The sequence below is a fragment of the Boleophthalmus pectinirostris genome, unplaced genomic scaffold, assembly GCF_026225935.1.
Source record: "Boleophthalmus pectinirostris isolate CB_2022bp ecotype Guang Dong unplaced genomic scaffold, ASM2622593v1 HiC_scaffold_5, whole genome shotgun sequence".
NCBI classification, from domain to species: Eukaryota; Metazoa; Chordata; class Actinopteri; order Gobiiformes; family Gobiidae; genus Boleophthalmus; species Boleophthalmus pectinirostris.
Window position 1 is genome coordinate 5,889,278 of NW_026571404.1, and position 15,463 is coordinate 5,904,740.

General features: G+C 42.3%; 1 protein-coding gene across 2 annotated transcripts in view; it reads left to right on the forward strand.

The window, feature by feature from the left end:
• cpeb3 (cytoplasmic polyadenylation element binding protein 3) overlaps positions 1 to 15,463 on the forward strand; it is a 214,335-nt gene that overhangs the window by 67,314 nt on the left and 131,558 nt on the right. For both annotated transcript variants that reach the window (XM_055162839.1, XM_055162838.1), the window contains one exon: positions 7,265 to 7,318. In XM_055162839.1, the coding sequence (XP_055018814.1) occupies positions 7,265 to 7,318 (54 nt within the window). The remainder of the gene's footprint in view (positions 1 to 7,264; positions 7,319 to 15,463) is intronic.

Below are 15,463 nucleotides of genomic sequence, written 5' to 3' on the forward strand. Positions count from 1 at the left end.
CATTGAAGTAACAGTACTCTTTAAATTGAAGTAACAGTACTCTTTAAATTGAAGTAACAATAGTCTTTTAATTCAAGTAACATCCATCCATCCATCCATTTTCGTCCGCTTATCCGGGGCCGGGTCGCGGGGGGAGCAGCCTAAGCAGGGACTCCCAGACTTCCTTCACCCCAGACACGTCCTCCAGCTCCTCCGGGGGGACCCCGAGGCGTTCCCAGGCCAGCCGAGAGACATAGTCCCTCCAGCGTGTCCTGGGTCTTCCCCGGGGCCTCCTCCCGGTGGGACATGCCCGGAACACCTCCCGAGGGAGGCGCCCAGGAGGCATCCGGAACAGATGCCCGAGCCTCAACTGGCTCCTCTCAACGTGGAGGAGCAGCGGCTCTACTCCGAGCTCCTCCCGTGTGACTGAGCTCCTCACCCTATCTCTAAGGGAGCGCCCAGCCACCCTGCGGAGGAAACTCATTTCGAGCGCTTGTATCCGCGATCTCGTCCTTTCGGTCACTACCCAGAGCTCATGACCATAGGTGAGAGTAGGAACGAAGACTGACCGGTAAATCGAGAGCTTCGCCTTTCGACTCAGCTCCCTCTTCACCACAACGGTCCGATACAGCGACCGCATCACTGCCGAAGCTGCACCGATCCGCCTGTCAATCTCACGTTCCGTCCTTCCCTCACTCGTGAACAAGACCCCGAGATACTTGAACTCCTCCACTTGAGGCAAAGACTCCCCACCCACCCGGAGAGGGCAAGCCACCTTTTTTCCGGTCGAGAACCATGGCCTCGGACTTGGAAGAGCTGATCTTCATCCCAGCCGCTTCACACTCGGCTGCAAACCGCCCCAGTGCACATTGCAGGTCCTGGTTCGATGAAGCCAACAGGACAACATCGTCCGCAAACAGCAGAGATGAAATCCTGTGGTCCCCAAACCGGACCCACTCCGGCCCCTGACTGCGCCTAGAAATTCTGTCCATAAATACAATGAACAGAACCGGTGACAAAGGGCAGCCCTGGTGGAGTCCAACATGCACCGGGAACAGGTCTGACTTACTGCCGGCAATGCGAACACAGCTCCTGCTCCGGTCATACAGGGACCGGACAGCCCTTAGCAAAGGGCCCCGGACCCCATACTCCCAGAGCACCCCCACAGGACACCACGAGGGACACGGTCGAATGCCTTCTCCAGATCCACAAAACACATGTGGACTGGTTGGGCAAACTCCCATGAACCCTCGAGCACCCTATGGAGAGTGTAGAGCTGGTCCAGTGTTCCACGGCCAGGACGAAAACCACACTGCTCCTCCTGAATCCGAGGTTCGACTATCGGCCGGATTCTCCTCTCCAGTGCCCTGGCATAGACCTTACCGGGAAGGCTGAGAAGTGTGATCCCCCTATAGTTGGAACACACCCTCCGGTCCCCCTTCTTATACAGAGGGACCACCACCCCGGTTTGCCAGTCCAGAGGTACTGTACCGCCACGCGATGTTGAAGAGGCGTGTCAGCCAAGACAGCCCCACAACATCCAGAGACTTCAGGTACTCAGGACGGATCTCATCCAACCCCGGAGCCTTGCCACCAAGGAGCTTGCCAACCACCTCAGTGACTTCGGCCAGGGTGATGGATGAGTCCGCCTCCGAGTCCCCAGCCTCGGCCTCCTCCTCGGAAGACGTGACGGTGGGATTGAGGAGATCCTCAAAGTATTCCTTCCACCGCCGGACAACGTCCCCAGTCGAGGTCAACAGCTCTCCCCCCGCACTGTAAACAGTGTTGGTGAAGAACTGCTTTCCCCTCCTGAGGCGCCGGACGGTTTGCCAGAATCTCTTTGAGGCCGTCCGATAGTCCTTCTCCATGGCCTCCCCGAACTCCTCCCAGCTCCTAGTTTTTGCCTCCGCGACCACACGGGCTGCAGCACGCTTGGCCCGCCGGTACCTGTCAGCTGCCTCAGGAGTCCCCCGAGCCAGCAAGGCCCGATAGGACTCCTTCTTCAGCTTGACAGCATCCCTTACTTCCGGTGTCCACCACCGGGTTCTGGGGTTGCCGCCGCGACAGGCACCACAGACCTTACGCCCACAGCTCCGAGCAGCTGCATTGACAATAGAGGCCGAGAATGAAGCCCACTCGGACTCCATATCTCCAGCCTCCCCCGGAATCCGGGAGAAGTCCTCCCGGAGGTGCGAGTTGAAGGTCCCTCTGACAGAGGGCTCCGCCAGACGTTCCCAACAGACCCTCACTACACGCTTGGGCCTGCCAGGTCTTTCCGGCTTCCTCCTCCACCAGCGAACCCAACTCACGACCAGGTGGTGATCAGTTGACAGCTCAGCCCCTCTCTTCACCCGAGTGTCCAAGACACGCGGCCGGAGATCAGATGACACGACGACAAAGTCGATCATCGACCTCCGGCCTAGGGTGTCCTGGTGCCACGTGCACTTATGGACACCCTTGTGCTCGAACATGGTGTTCGTTATGGACAAACTGTGACTAGCACAGAAGTCCAATAACAAAACACCACTCGGGTTCAGATCGGGGAGGCCGTTCCTCCCAATCACCCCTCTCCAAGTGTCACTGTCGTTGCCCACGTGGGCGTTGAAGTCCCCCAGGAGAACAACGGAGTCCCCGGTCGGTGCACTGTCTAGTACCCCCTCCCAAGGACTCCAAGAAGGCCGGGTACTCTGCACTGCTGTTCGGCCCGTAGGCCGACACCACAGTGAGAGACCTGTCCCCGACCCGAAGGCGCAGGGACGCGACCCTCTCGTTCACCGGGGTGAACTCCAACACACAGCGACTGAGCTGTGGGGCAATGAGCAGGCCCACACCAGCCCGCGCTCCCCGCGGCCAACGCCAGAGAAATGGAGAGTCCAGCCCCTCTCAAGGAGTTGGGTTCCAGAGCCCAAACTGTGCGTGGAGGTGAGGCCGACTATATCTAGTCGGTAACGCTCAACCTCCCGCACAAGCTCAGGCTCCTTCCCCCCCAGCGAGGTGACATTCCATGTCCCCAGAGCTAGTCTCCATGTCCGGAGATCCGGTCGCCGAGGCCCCCGCCGTCGACTGCTGCCCAGATCTCTCTGCACCGGCCCCATATGGATCCTCCCGCAGGTGGTGGGCCCACGTGAGGACGGCCCCACGTCGCTCCTTCGGGCTGAGCCCGGCCGAGCCCCGTGGGGGGAGGCTCGGCCACCAGGCGCTCGCTGGCGAGCACCCACCCCAGGCCTGGCTCCAGGGTGAGGCCCCGGTGACGCCAATCCGGGCGACGTAACTGGCCTTGCTCGTACACTCATCATAGGGGCTTCTGAACCGTTCTTCGTCTGACCCGTCCCCCCGGACCTGTTTGCCTTGGGTGACCCTACCAGGGGCATGAAGCCCCCGACAACATAGCTCCCGGGATCATTCGGGCACTCAAACCCCTCCACCACGATAAGGTGACGGTTCAAGGAGGGGGATTCAAGTAACAGTACTCTTTAAATTGAAGTAACAGTATTTTTTAAATTGAAGTAACAGTACTCTTTAAATTGAAGTAACAGTACTCTTTAAATTAAAGTAACAATAGTCTTTTAATTGAAGTAATAGTACTCTTTTTTTTGTGAGTTTATGGCCAATATTATGAATAGTAAATGACAATGTCCATGACTGCTTCTACACTAACTTTTTTCGTGTAATTTTACTTTTATTGTATTTTTATTGCAGTTTCATAACTATATGTGGCTTGCACCAAAAATATTTAATAAACACAACTTAAAAGTAAGTCAAAAGCTTTATGTGGACAAGATGAAATAATTTGAACATTTGAGTTTCTTGTAGTGCTTCTTCAGATTTTCTTTTGTTTTTCAAATTTTTTCTTCTGTCCTTTGAAAATACCAGATTTTGTTACTTATATTAACTTCAAATTATATTTTATTATTATTATTCAAAATTACTCTTACTTACTTACAAATTACTACTTCTCTCAAATATGTTTTTTTTCTTTTCTTACCTGAGTAATTTCTTCGCCCCCTCCTTTGTACTTCTACTTAAGTATATTAGACTTACATTTGTAGGGAGTATTATCTGTTCCATAAGGGTGAGTTGTTGTGCAGTTGTAGGGAGTATTATCTGTTACATAAAGAGGAGTTGTTGTACAGTTGTAGGAAGTATTATCTGTTACATAAAGGTGAGTTGTGCAATTGTAGGGAGTATTATCTATTACATAAATGTGAGTTGTGCAGTTGTAGGGAGTATTATTCATTACATAAGGGTGCGTTGTACAGTTGTAGGGAGTATTATCTGTTGCATAAGGGTGAGTTGTTGTACAGTTGTAGGGAGTATTATCTGTTACATAAAGGTGAGTTGTGCAATTGTAGGGAGTATTATCTATTACATAAATGTGAGTTGTGCAGTTGTAGGGAGTATTATTCGTTACATAAGGGTGCGTTGTACAGTTGTAGGGAGTATTATCTGTTACATATAGTAAAGATGAGTTGTTGTACAGTTGTAGGGAGTATTATTTGTTAAGGGTGAGTTGTTTGTCTATATGGAATATGGTATGAATGCTGTTGTGTATCTCTCTTTTTTAAATGTTTAAATTATGTTACTCTAAGGCCCCGTCCACACTAGTACATATTCAAGTCCTTTTCGTTGTGGATGCAGTGTTTCCGATGGAAAACGGCTCCAGAGACAAAACTATCCCACAAATTCATCTGAGTACAGATCTGATCCGGCACTGTGTGGACGCCTGAAAACGCTGATACGCTGATGTAGGAGCTTTAGTTGCGTCTTTATTGGACCACGTCACTGTCACTTGCTCCTTCCTGATTCTCTGGGTTCCTGACATCGGTCATGTGACAATATTGCGGAAAACAGTTTAAACAAACCACAGACAAACGGGAAACAGCGGAGCTACAACTACACACACAGAACAGACTCACCATCAGCAGAACACCGCTCTATCGAAGAAAAAACACTCATATTCCACTGAGTTTTGTCATTTTCAAGTCCGACAGAAGCTGAACCGCGTCACTGCACAAGGAGTGAGCCGTTTTTTTCTTCTGAGCTCTTAGTTTATGCAAATGAGCCACGTGGTTTTAAGTTTCATTTCTGTAAAACGTAAACAAATGTGCGCAAAGCTGTGTGGATGGGGAAGGCTTTGATTGTGGACACAGAAACGACGTGTCTGGACGCAAATCGTTTCCGATACGGTGATTCGTTTCAGTGTAAACGTAACCTAACTTGAGTACAGTTTTTGCAATTTTCTATCCAACTTTATGAGGTGTTTGTCTGAAAAAAGTACTCATTTTGGTGTTTTAATTTGTTTTCCAAAATCATATCCAACGTCCAGAGAATGTTGGCAAGTATTTATAATTAATAAGTAATAATTATCTTCTCTCCATGGGGTTTTATTGTGTCTAAAACTTAGTAACCCTGTAGTCTCGCTTTCTATAAACATTTTCTAAAATACATGGGATTCTTGTTCGTTCACGAGTTCATTTTCCAGTGTTATCTCAAATATGTTCTGAGATATTTTTAAATGTGAACTGTGAACTTGATTTCGATTTACGAACACGAATCCCAGATCTAATCACTTGAATTACTTGAACAAAAACTTGGCAATTTTACACTTCCTTCCATAAACATTTAGTTAGTGTTCGTCGTACACAGTGTTTCTCGTTCCCGTTTGGCCTTTTGTAACCTCGAGTGTGAGAGAAATACCGAGAAACATCTGTTGGTGGAAACGGCCTCCTCTGCGCTGGACTCTGGTCACTCTTAACCCAACAATCAAGTCATTAAAAAAAAAAAAGAATAAGAGAGAGATAAGTGGTTGTTTAAAATGGACAGTTTTCAGATTCTAAAATGCGATTATGTCATTTCCCTATTGATTACACTTTTATTTTCATTTGAAAGTGTTCACAAATGTTGAACTTGATCATTTCTGTTCGTGACTGGACCCTAAAATTTCATATTTGCATTAAAAGTCCGATATTACGCAAAATGGACTCTTCTTTGTGAGTTTTAAGTCATGGTATTAAGTTAAAACCTTGTCAAAAACAGAACTGTGTTTTGTTTTATTCACACGTTTGAATAACACTTATTACCTTCATGGTATTATTAGTCCATCTACATCAGTGTTTCCCAGACTTTTTTTCTGGTGATCCGTATTTTAAAAGTCACAAACCTTTGCAACCCAAGTCAATAAACATTATTGGCAAATCACAAAATAAAGGTGGATTTGGCCATTATTGAACATTAATGAGGATATTTTATTGTTGACTGAGTGATCGTGTCTCTGAACAATTAATATTACTCAAGTTTTAAACAATTAAAAACAGTAATTGAACCGAAAATAAAAAGGATCCAGAAGTCGCCTACTTGGAGATTAAATGTTGCTTATTTCTTTTTCTTTTTAACATTTCATCTGAACCAGCAATACTGGAACAAAATAGTCCATCCATCCATTTTCTTCCTTATCCGGGGCCGGGTCGCGGGGGCAGCAGGCTAAGTAGGGACTCAAAGACTTCCTTCACCTCAGACACTTCCTCCAGCACCTCGGGGGGGGGGACCCTGAGGTGTTCCCAGGCCAGCCCAGAGACATAGTCCCTCCAGCGTGTCCTGGGTCTTCCCCGGGGCCTCCTTCTGGTGGGACGTGCCTGAAACACCTTCCAAGGGAGACGCCCAGGAGGCATCAGAACAGATGCTCGAGGCTCAGCTGCTCCTCTCGACATGGAGGAGCAGCGTCTCTACTCCGAACTCCTCATCCTGTCTCTAAGGAAGCGCCCAGCCACCCTGCGGAGGAAACTCATTTCGACCGTTTGTCCTTTTGGTCATTACCCAGAGCTCATGACCATAGGTGAGGGCAGGAACGTAGACTGACGGTAAATCGAGAGCTTTGCCTTTCGGCTCATCTCCTTCTTCACCACAACGGTCCGATACAGCGACCGCATCACTGCTTTCATTGACACTTTGAAACAAAAAAAAATCCGTACAAAAAAATCCTCCATAACACAGTGAAGCACTTCCACATGACATCATGAGGTGGAACAGAGCGTTTTCTGTTTGAAAGAAGAAGTAAATATGCAGTTTGGTTTGTCTATTAAACATGTGCGAATGAAACAAAACACAACTCCAGGTCTGTTTGTGATCAGAAAACTACATTATAACATATTGCAGATCCAAAAACAACATAATCTGGACCCTTTACCTTTAGAGGTTGTGAAATATTTGAAACTCAGCAACTGTAAATTGGTTTGACGGAAAATATGGTGTTATTTTCTTATATTGACAGTTTTTTTTCTTTCAACAGGACGATTGGGGCTAAACTTCCACCATCCTGGAGAACACATCATGCCTCTCAACAGTAAGTCTCTATAATAATATACTCTAACTGATGTAACAAAAACAGAAATATGGTGATATCTTATCGTCAAAAGTCTCACAATAATATCAGAGGCCGTTGCAATATATTGAATTACAAGTGTTTTTGCTTAAATGAATTGTTATGATGAATTTAAAGTCTTTCATATTCTGTAAAACTTTGAATGACTTGATCCATGATTCTTTGCTGTTTCACTGAAGACTTTATGAAGAAATAACTGTTTTTAAACACTTTTACATTAATTCTTCATATTATAACGGTACCAAAAGGCTTTTAAAAGGAAAAAAAAATGCTTATACACAATTTTGTAAGGCTCCACAAAATATCATAATAAATATTTAACCACCGCGACCCGGCCCCGGATAAAGCGGCAGAAAATGGATGGATATTTAACCGTGAGATACATATAATGAAAATATCGTATCGAGGGATTTTAAAATTTTTTTAATATTATTTTTTGTACATATAAAGCAGATGTCAAAGAAAAACAACAACAAAACACCCCCCCCCATTACCCTCCCTCATTGTCTCCAGTGAAAAGAAAAAAGTATATATATGCATATATCGTAAATTAATAGAGATTACGTAATACTTAAATAAATAAAAATAAATAAATAAATATAGGGAAAAGAGGGAAATAAAAATAAATAAAAAGTGAGTAAATAAAAATGAGTCTTTTAATATATATACTTGAATATACGTACATACACATGACACATGTACTTATTAGGTGTGTGCAAAAATATAGAAATATCAATATATCATATCATTAAATGTGCTGATACAGTATCGATATCATGGGCTGCTGTATCGATATATCACCAAGAGTATTTTTATTTATTTTTTTGTTAAATTATTTTGTTACAGAGCTACAATTTGTTGGTTGTTTAGATCAGGGGTGTCAAACTCATTTTGGTCCGGGGGCCGTATCCAACCTACTTTGATCCCAAAGGGGCCGGATCAGAAAACTCATGACATATAAACCCCAAAAATAACAATAAGTTCAAATATTTGTGCAGAGAAACACAAATCTATTACAGAAATCTTTTTTAATTGATGAACTCTTTCTTATTATAATATTATGAACAACCTGAAACTTTAAGAAAAATGCAATTTCAACACAAACTTTTGACATGAACTTGTATGTAAATAGGAATAAGTCAATTTTTCTTGTAAAATCCTGCACTCGGCTCCACTTTTCTCATGTTGGACATTTTTCTGATGAGGGTGTCACAGTCAACAGTCAAAACGATCGTCCTTTAAGAGCGTTTGGAAAGAGACAAGTCTTCATTTGTGCTGCTCTGGTGGGAGGGGCCACGTACAGAGACACTGGAGACGCTGCTGTGATAAACACCACAGAAAATTAACAAGATTTTAATAGAAAATATAATTAAAATATTTTAGTAGAAAATCACCCAAGGGCCACATTAAAGGTCTTGGAGGGCCGGATCTGGCCCCCGGGCCTTATGTTTGACACCTGTGGTTTAGAGGAAGGAAACTCGTTTATGTGGCATATTTGACATTTTCACTGTTTTGAGGATTAAAATGTTTGTGTTTCATATTAACTTTGCACAAGAAGTGATTTAACAAAGACTTTTAGTATCACAGCCACAATTTAGCCTTTATTTTTTATTGAACCGTATTGAATCGATTTGAAATGTATCGAATCGAAAGCTCACTGTATCGAGATATGTATCGTATCGGCAACGTCTTAAAGGTTGTATAGAGGATTTTTTTTAAGGGAAGAGAAATACAGCGACAGTCCTTGTGCACGTTCAGAATCACTGTTGAAGTTTCCTGTCTAGAAGTAATTCAGCGACCGACGCGTCAGTTTTTAGACCCTTCGTCTGCTTCGGTCGCGCCATCGCTGGACGAGATCTCCAAGAATCACCTCAGTTTGTCTTTGCTCCTTTTCCTCTTCTCTTCTTCTTTCAGCGACCTCAAAAACCGACTTTCTTTTGCGGCGAACCGGTCGTGGATTGTCGTCCGCCGTCGCGACAAACTTTGTGCGAAATGCGAGGAAGCGACAGTTCGAAAAAGCCTCTAAGAACCGCTGCGTAAACCACGTAATCCCCGCGCTCCGACGAGTCAGTTATACTAGAGAGTTTGATTGACAACCTAACAGCGAATAGAAAATGAGGGAGCCTCGTTTTCTATTGGCTGATGTTTATCTGGCCTCAACACGTCCACAGTTGATAGATTTTCGTTCTTTTTTTTTGGTCATCATAATTACAAAGCTGCTGCGTCTCTGTAATGGTATTTTAATCTTTCACTGACAGTTTGAAACTAAAAAAAAATCCTCCATACAACCTTTAATGATACCCAGCCCTAGTGCACATACCCTACACATACAAACATTTATTCTTCATAATTTATCTCGAGGGATTTTGACTTTTCTAATAATAAACTTGTACTTTTACTTTGCGGTACCATGAGAATCTGACAGTAACAAATGTGTCTGTAGAGTCGACGTCTCCGTTTGACTTTAAGCCCGGACATTCAGACACGTTAAACCGGGGAAAGACCTTCAGTGACAGAGTGGACAGAGAGGACACGGGGCTGACCTGTGAATAACTCCTCCTGAAATAAACCAGTGTAAATCCACAGCTGAGCCCACCATTCAGACACACGGGCGAGGGCACCACCGGGGGGACTAGGAAGAGAACGGAAACACCCAGGATTAGTACTAGAAAGCACAAAATGGACGCTCGAATATAGACCCATAAACATGTGGTAAAAGCAGAGTGGTGAAGGTGACTTTTAAAATGTAATCCCCTACAGATTACAGATTACATACCCCAAAATGTAGTTTGTAACAGAATCCATTAAATTACTTAAAGTGAGTAATGTAATCTGAATACTTTGGATTACTTGATTTGCTGTAGAGAAGCAAAGACGAGGAAATCTTCACATAAGAAGTTTGTTTGATAAAAGAAAATAAAAAGCCCAGACTTTACTGAACCAAATTAAAAATGTTATTGATAGAAGAGAAGGAAACATGGTCCACGCAGCATGATTTAGTTAAATCCTGGTTTAGACCTGTTTTAGTCCTGGTTTAGTCCTAGTTTAGTCCTGTTAAATCCTGTTTTAGACCTGGTTTAGAACTGGTTTAGTCCTAGTTTAGTCCTAGTTTTAGACCTGGTTTTAGACCTGGTTTAGTCCTAGTTTAGTCCTAGTTTTAGACCTTGTTTTAGACCTGGTTTAGTCCTAGTTTAGTCCTAGTTTTAGACCTGGTTTTAGACCTGGTTTAGTCCTAGTTTAGTCCTAGTTTTAGACCTTGTTTTAGACCTGGTTTAGTCCTAGTTTAGTCCTAGTTTTAGACCTTGTTTTAGACCTGGTTTAGTCCTAGTTTAGTCCTAGTTTTAGACCTGGTTTTAGACCTGGTTTAGTCCTAGTTTAGTTCTAGTTTTAGACCTGGTTTTAGACCTGGTTTAGTCCTAGTTTAGTCCTAGTTTTAGACCTGGTTTTAGTCCTGGTTTAGTCCTAGTTTTAGACCTGGTTTTAGACCTGGTTTAGTCCTAGTTTAGTCCTAGTTTTAGACCTGGTTTTAGACCTGGTTTAGTCCTAGTTTAGTCCTAGTTTTAGACCTGGTTTTAGACCTGGTTAGTTTACGGCAATGAGTGAAATTACCAAGAAAAAAAAAAAAAGAAAAAAATTAAAAGGGGGGAATATAGCCCCAAATGTGAAAACAGGAAAATACCACCATGTAATCCATTTATTTCAACAAAGTAACTGTAATCCAATTCCCACTCACTGAAACAGTAACAGTAACTGAATACAGTTACTCATAATTTGTACTCTGATTACTTAACTCCAGCACATGTAATCTGTTACTCCCCAACACTGGGTAAAATTGAGCTTGTTGTTGAGTATCTTATTGTTTTTTAGTCGTTATATTGTGACTTTAACGGTGATTATCTTTGTCTGTTCGATGTTTTTGTACAGCTGTAAAGTTTCTAAGTACAATCGTGGACAAAATTACCCTCTGGTAATGAAAGAAAAATCAACAATTTTTACTGAAATAACTTGAAACTAAGAAAAGCAATAATAAATAAAAATTTCCTGACAAATAACCAATGAAAATCAGACACTGTTTTTGATTTGTTGTTCAACAGAATTATTAAAAAAAAAAAAAAATCAAATGAAATGAAACTGGCCTGGACAAAATGATGGTACCTCTAGAAAAGATTGTAAGTAACATTTTAAACTTGGGTGTGTCTCTAATCTGCATCACAGGTTCTTCAAACTTGTCCTCAGTCAGTGTTTCTGTTTAAAGGGAGACATGTGTCATTGTGCTGTTTGGAGACATGATGGACACAACACTGAACATGGAGCAGAGAAAGAGAAGAAGAGAACTGTGTCAGGAGACTAGAAAGAAAATGACAGACAAGCAGGATAAAGATAAAGGCCATAAGATCATCTCCAAGCAGCTTGATGTTCCTGTGATTACAGTTACACATGTTATTCAGACGTTTAAGGTCGACAGGACTGAAGCCAACCTCCACGGACACAGCTGCAAAAGGAACATTTATGAGAAATTGAAGAGATGGATCATACGAATGGAACCAAAGAGCCCAGAACAACCTCCAAACAAATGAAATGTGAACTTGAATGGCGACGTACATCAGTGTCAGTTCACACCATCCGTCACTGTTTGAGCCAAAGTGGACTTCATGTGAGGACACCACTGCTGAAAGTAAATCATTAAAAAGTGAGACTGGAATTTGCCACAATGCATAATGACAAGCCACAAAGCTTCTGGGAGAATGTTCTTTGGACAGATGAGACAAAACTGAAGCTCTTTGGCAAAGCACATCAGCTCTATGTTCACAGACGCAAAAATGAAACACACCCAGAAAAGAACACTGTCCCCACTGTGAAGCACGGAGGAGGTTTGGTTTTGTTCTGGAGCTGTTTAGCTGCATCTGGCTCAGGGTGTCTTCAATCAGTGCAAAATACAACTGAATCTCAAAACTGTTGAAGTATTTTGGATCAAAATGTGTCACCTAGTGTCAGAAAGCTTGGTCTCAGTCATAGGTCATGGGTCTTCCAACAGGATAATGAACCAAAACACACAACTAAAAACACAAAAAAATGGCTAAGGGGCCCAGTCAAGCAGAAGTAAACAACAAGGCCAAAAATTCAAGTTAATGCATCTGATATAAAAATGTATTGAACAGATACATATGTACTCTAGTTTATGAAACTGTTGACCTTTTTTCTGTACCATTTTTGGTTCTAAAGTTTCATCCGTTTTAAACAGACCATGTATGAAACATGGAACAAAAATTATTTCCCAAATTTCAAAGACCTGCAAATCATGTAAATAAACTGATGTATTTCATCATATCTTGTGTTATTCCATCTTTGAACTGTTGATGAAGGGACAGGATTAAAAAAAAAAAAATGTATTTAAAATGATAAAAATTTGCTTGGAAGGACTGACATATTTTATAGAAATAGTTTCCTTTCATTTTGAAGTAATATTAAAGTATTCGGAAGAAAAAAGTTGACAAATTATGTAAAATCCTGCACCTTCTACTTGTTTGAACAATTTTCCCTCCGATACTTTTCCCTCCGTTACCATGACCTTTCTTCATAAAAAATCTCATTAGTCAAAAAGTAAGAGGTTTTTCAACCTAATCTTGTACCATATGGTAGAAAACTATATGAAGCAAATATTCAAACCAGTTTGTTAAGGATATGGAAGTGAGAACCAAGAGTTATCACTGTTTGGATTTATTGACCAAAAAGTGCTGCATATTTCATTCCCTCCGTTACCCACATGAGTTTTTAAATTTTTTGTCGACAACTTGAAAGAATATCACAGGTTTAACTTGACCCTGTTGGAGTGTAACTCTTTCCTACATTCTGATACTTTACTTATTTCAATAATCCCTCTAGTTTCTGAATAAGAGACATTTGAATGTAAAAAATCTGCCCCTGTTTCCCTCCGTTACCGCTCGACCGGACCCAAAGAACAAAACATTGGACTGTTCTGGAGTGTTCTTCTGTGAGCCCAGATCTCAGTCCTACTGAACATATGTAAAAGGAGCTGAAACATGCGTCTGTAGAAGACATCCTTCAAACCTGAGACAATAAGAACAGTTTGCTCACGAGAAATGGGTCAAAATACCAGTTGACCAGAGCAAAAGTCTCACTGACAGTTTCAGAAATTATTTGTTTGCAGAGTTTGCCTCAAACGTTTGTGCAACAAAATATTAAGTTAAGGGAACCATCATTTTTGTCCAGGCCAGTTTCATTATTTTGTTTTTCTAATAATTCTGTTGAACCACAGGTGAAAAGCAATGTTTGATTTCCTTTGGGCAATTTTCAGTAAATTTGTATTTATTATTGCTTTTCTCAGTTTAGTTATTTCGGTGATTTTTGTTGATTTTTCTTTCATTGCCAGAGGAGCACCAACAGTTTTGTCCAGTACTGTAAATAGAATTGGTATGTTATGTTATGGCAAAAGCTGAAAAATAGTTGAGTTCATTGTTTATTTGTCAGGGGCCGTGTATAAAGTCATGAATCTAAAACATGAGCTGTACCAGATTTAGCTGCTGCAGTTTTCCATCTGCAGTCCCAGAGCAGGTGCACACTCACTGAAATGTGTTTTACAGTGGATAGTACAAGTACAATTTACCAGATTAACGAAGTATTTTATGTAAACACACATTAGGACTGGACTGGGTGACGTGACAGCGTCTGTTTTAAAGCTCATTCTTAGGCTGTTTTTTGATCTACTGTATGTTATAATGTTGTTTGCTCATCAAAAACAGACCTGGAGTTGTGTTTTGTTTCATTCATGCACAAACTCTGCATATTTAGACTATTTTGTTCTCTCAAACAGAAGACATTCCACTTTGTGATGTCACATGGTGATACAGGAAGTGCTCCATTGGGTTTTGAAAACTCAATACACCTTCATTAGAATCATTTGGATAATTTCAGACCCGGAATTGCCGATCTCTACTGAACTTAAGCTACGTTTACATGATGACGGTCTAAACCAGAGGTGTCAAACTTTGGTTCCGGGCGTCGTATCCAACCGACTTTGATCCCAAAGGGGCCGGATCAGAAAACTCATGGCATATAAACCCCCAAAATAACAATAAGTTCAAATATTTGTGCAGAGAAACACAAATCTATTACAGAAATCTTTTTTAATTGATGAACTCTTTCTTTTACAAAATATTATAATATTATGAACAACCTGAAACTTTAAGAAAAATACAATTTCAACACAATGTTTTAACATGAACTTGTTTAACATTAATTTGTATAAATAGGAATAAGTAAATATTTCTTGGAAAATCCTGCACTTGGCTCCACTTTTCTCATGTTGGACATTTTTCTGATGAGGGTGTCACGGTCAACAGTCAAAACGATCGTCCTTTAAGAGCGTTTGGAAAGAGACAAGTCTTCATTTGTGCTGCTCTGGTGGGAGGGGCCACGTACAGAGACGCTGGAGACGCTGCTGTGATAAACACCACAGAAAATTAACAAGATTTTAATAAAAAATAGAATTAAAATATTTCAGTAGAAAATCAGCCAAGGTCCAGATTAAAGGTCTTGGAGGGCCGGATCTGGCCCCTGGGCCGCATGTTTGACACCTGTGGTCTAAACAGAAGACGCAAAAGTGGCGTCGCATCTTCACTTTTTATTCAGGAGGAAATCTGCGTGCATACGGTGACGCAAAAGTGTGTGTAATTCGAGTGGGTTTGCATGCCAGGCGGCTCGGTGGTGATGATGTATGTGACGTAAACGTGTACGTGACCTGAGACCAGAGTTTTGCGTCTTGGGCAGTGTAGACGGAAACACTACGACTGAGTGTATCAACTTTTCCACTCTGGAGGCTGGTTTCAGAGACCTTAAGACCTTTAATGCAGCTCTGTACAGTTTATGGTAGGAAACATTGATTTTTTGGTTTTGTATTATTTTTTATCTGAGCCAAAACCAGTGATTCCAACTTGTATCAATGTTTTCTGGCAAAAAGTAAACAAAAGTCATGGGTGTGTTTAGGGGGTTGAAGAAAACGGGAATTTTAGAGCAAATGCAGAGTCAGAAAGATAAAACCTGCTCAAACACTCATGAATCACCAGGTCTGTGCGGGGCTGAGAGGGG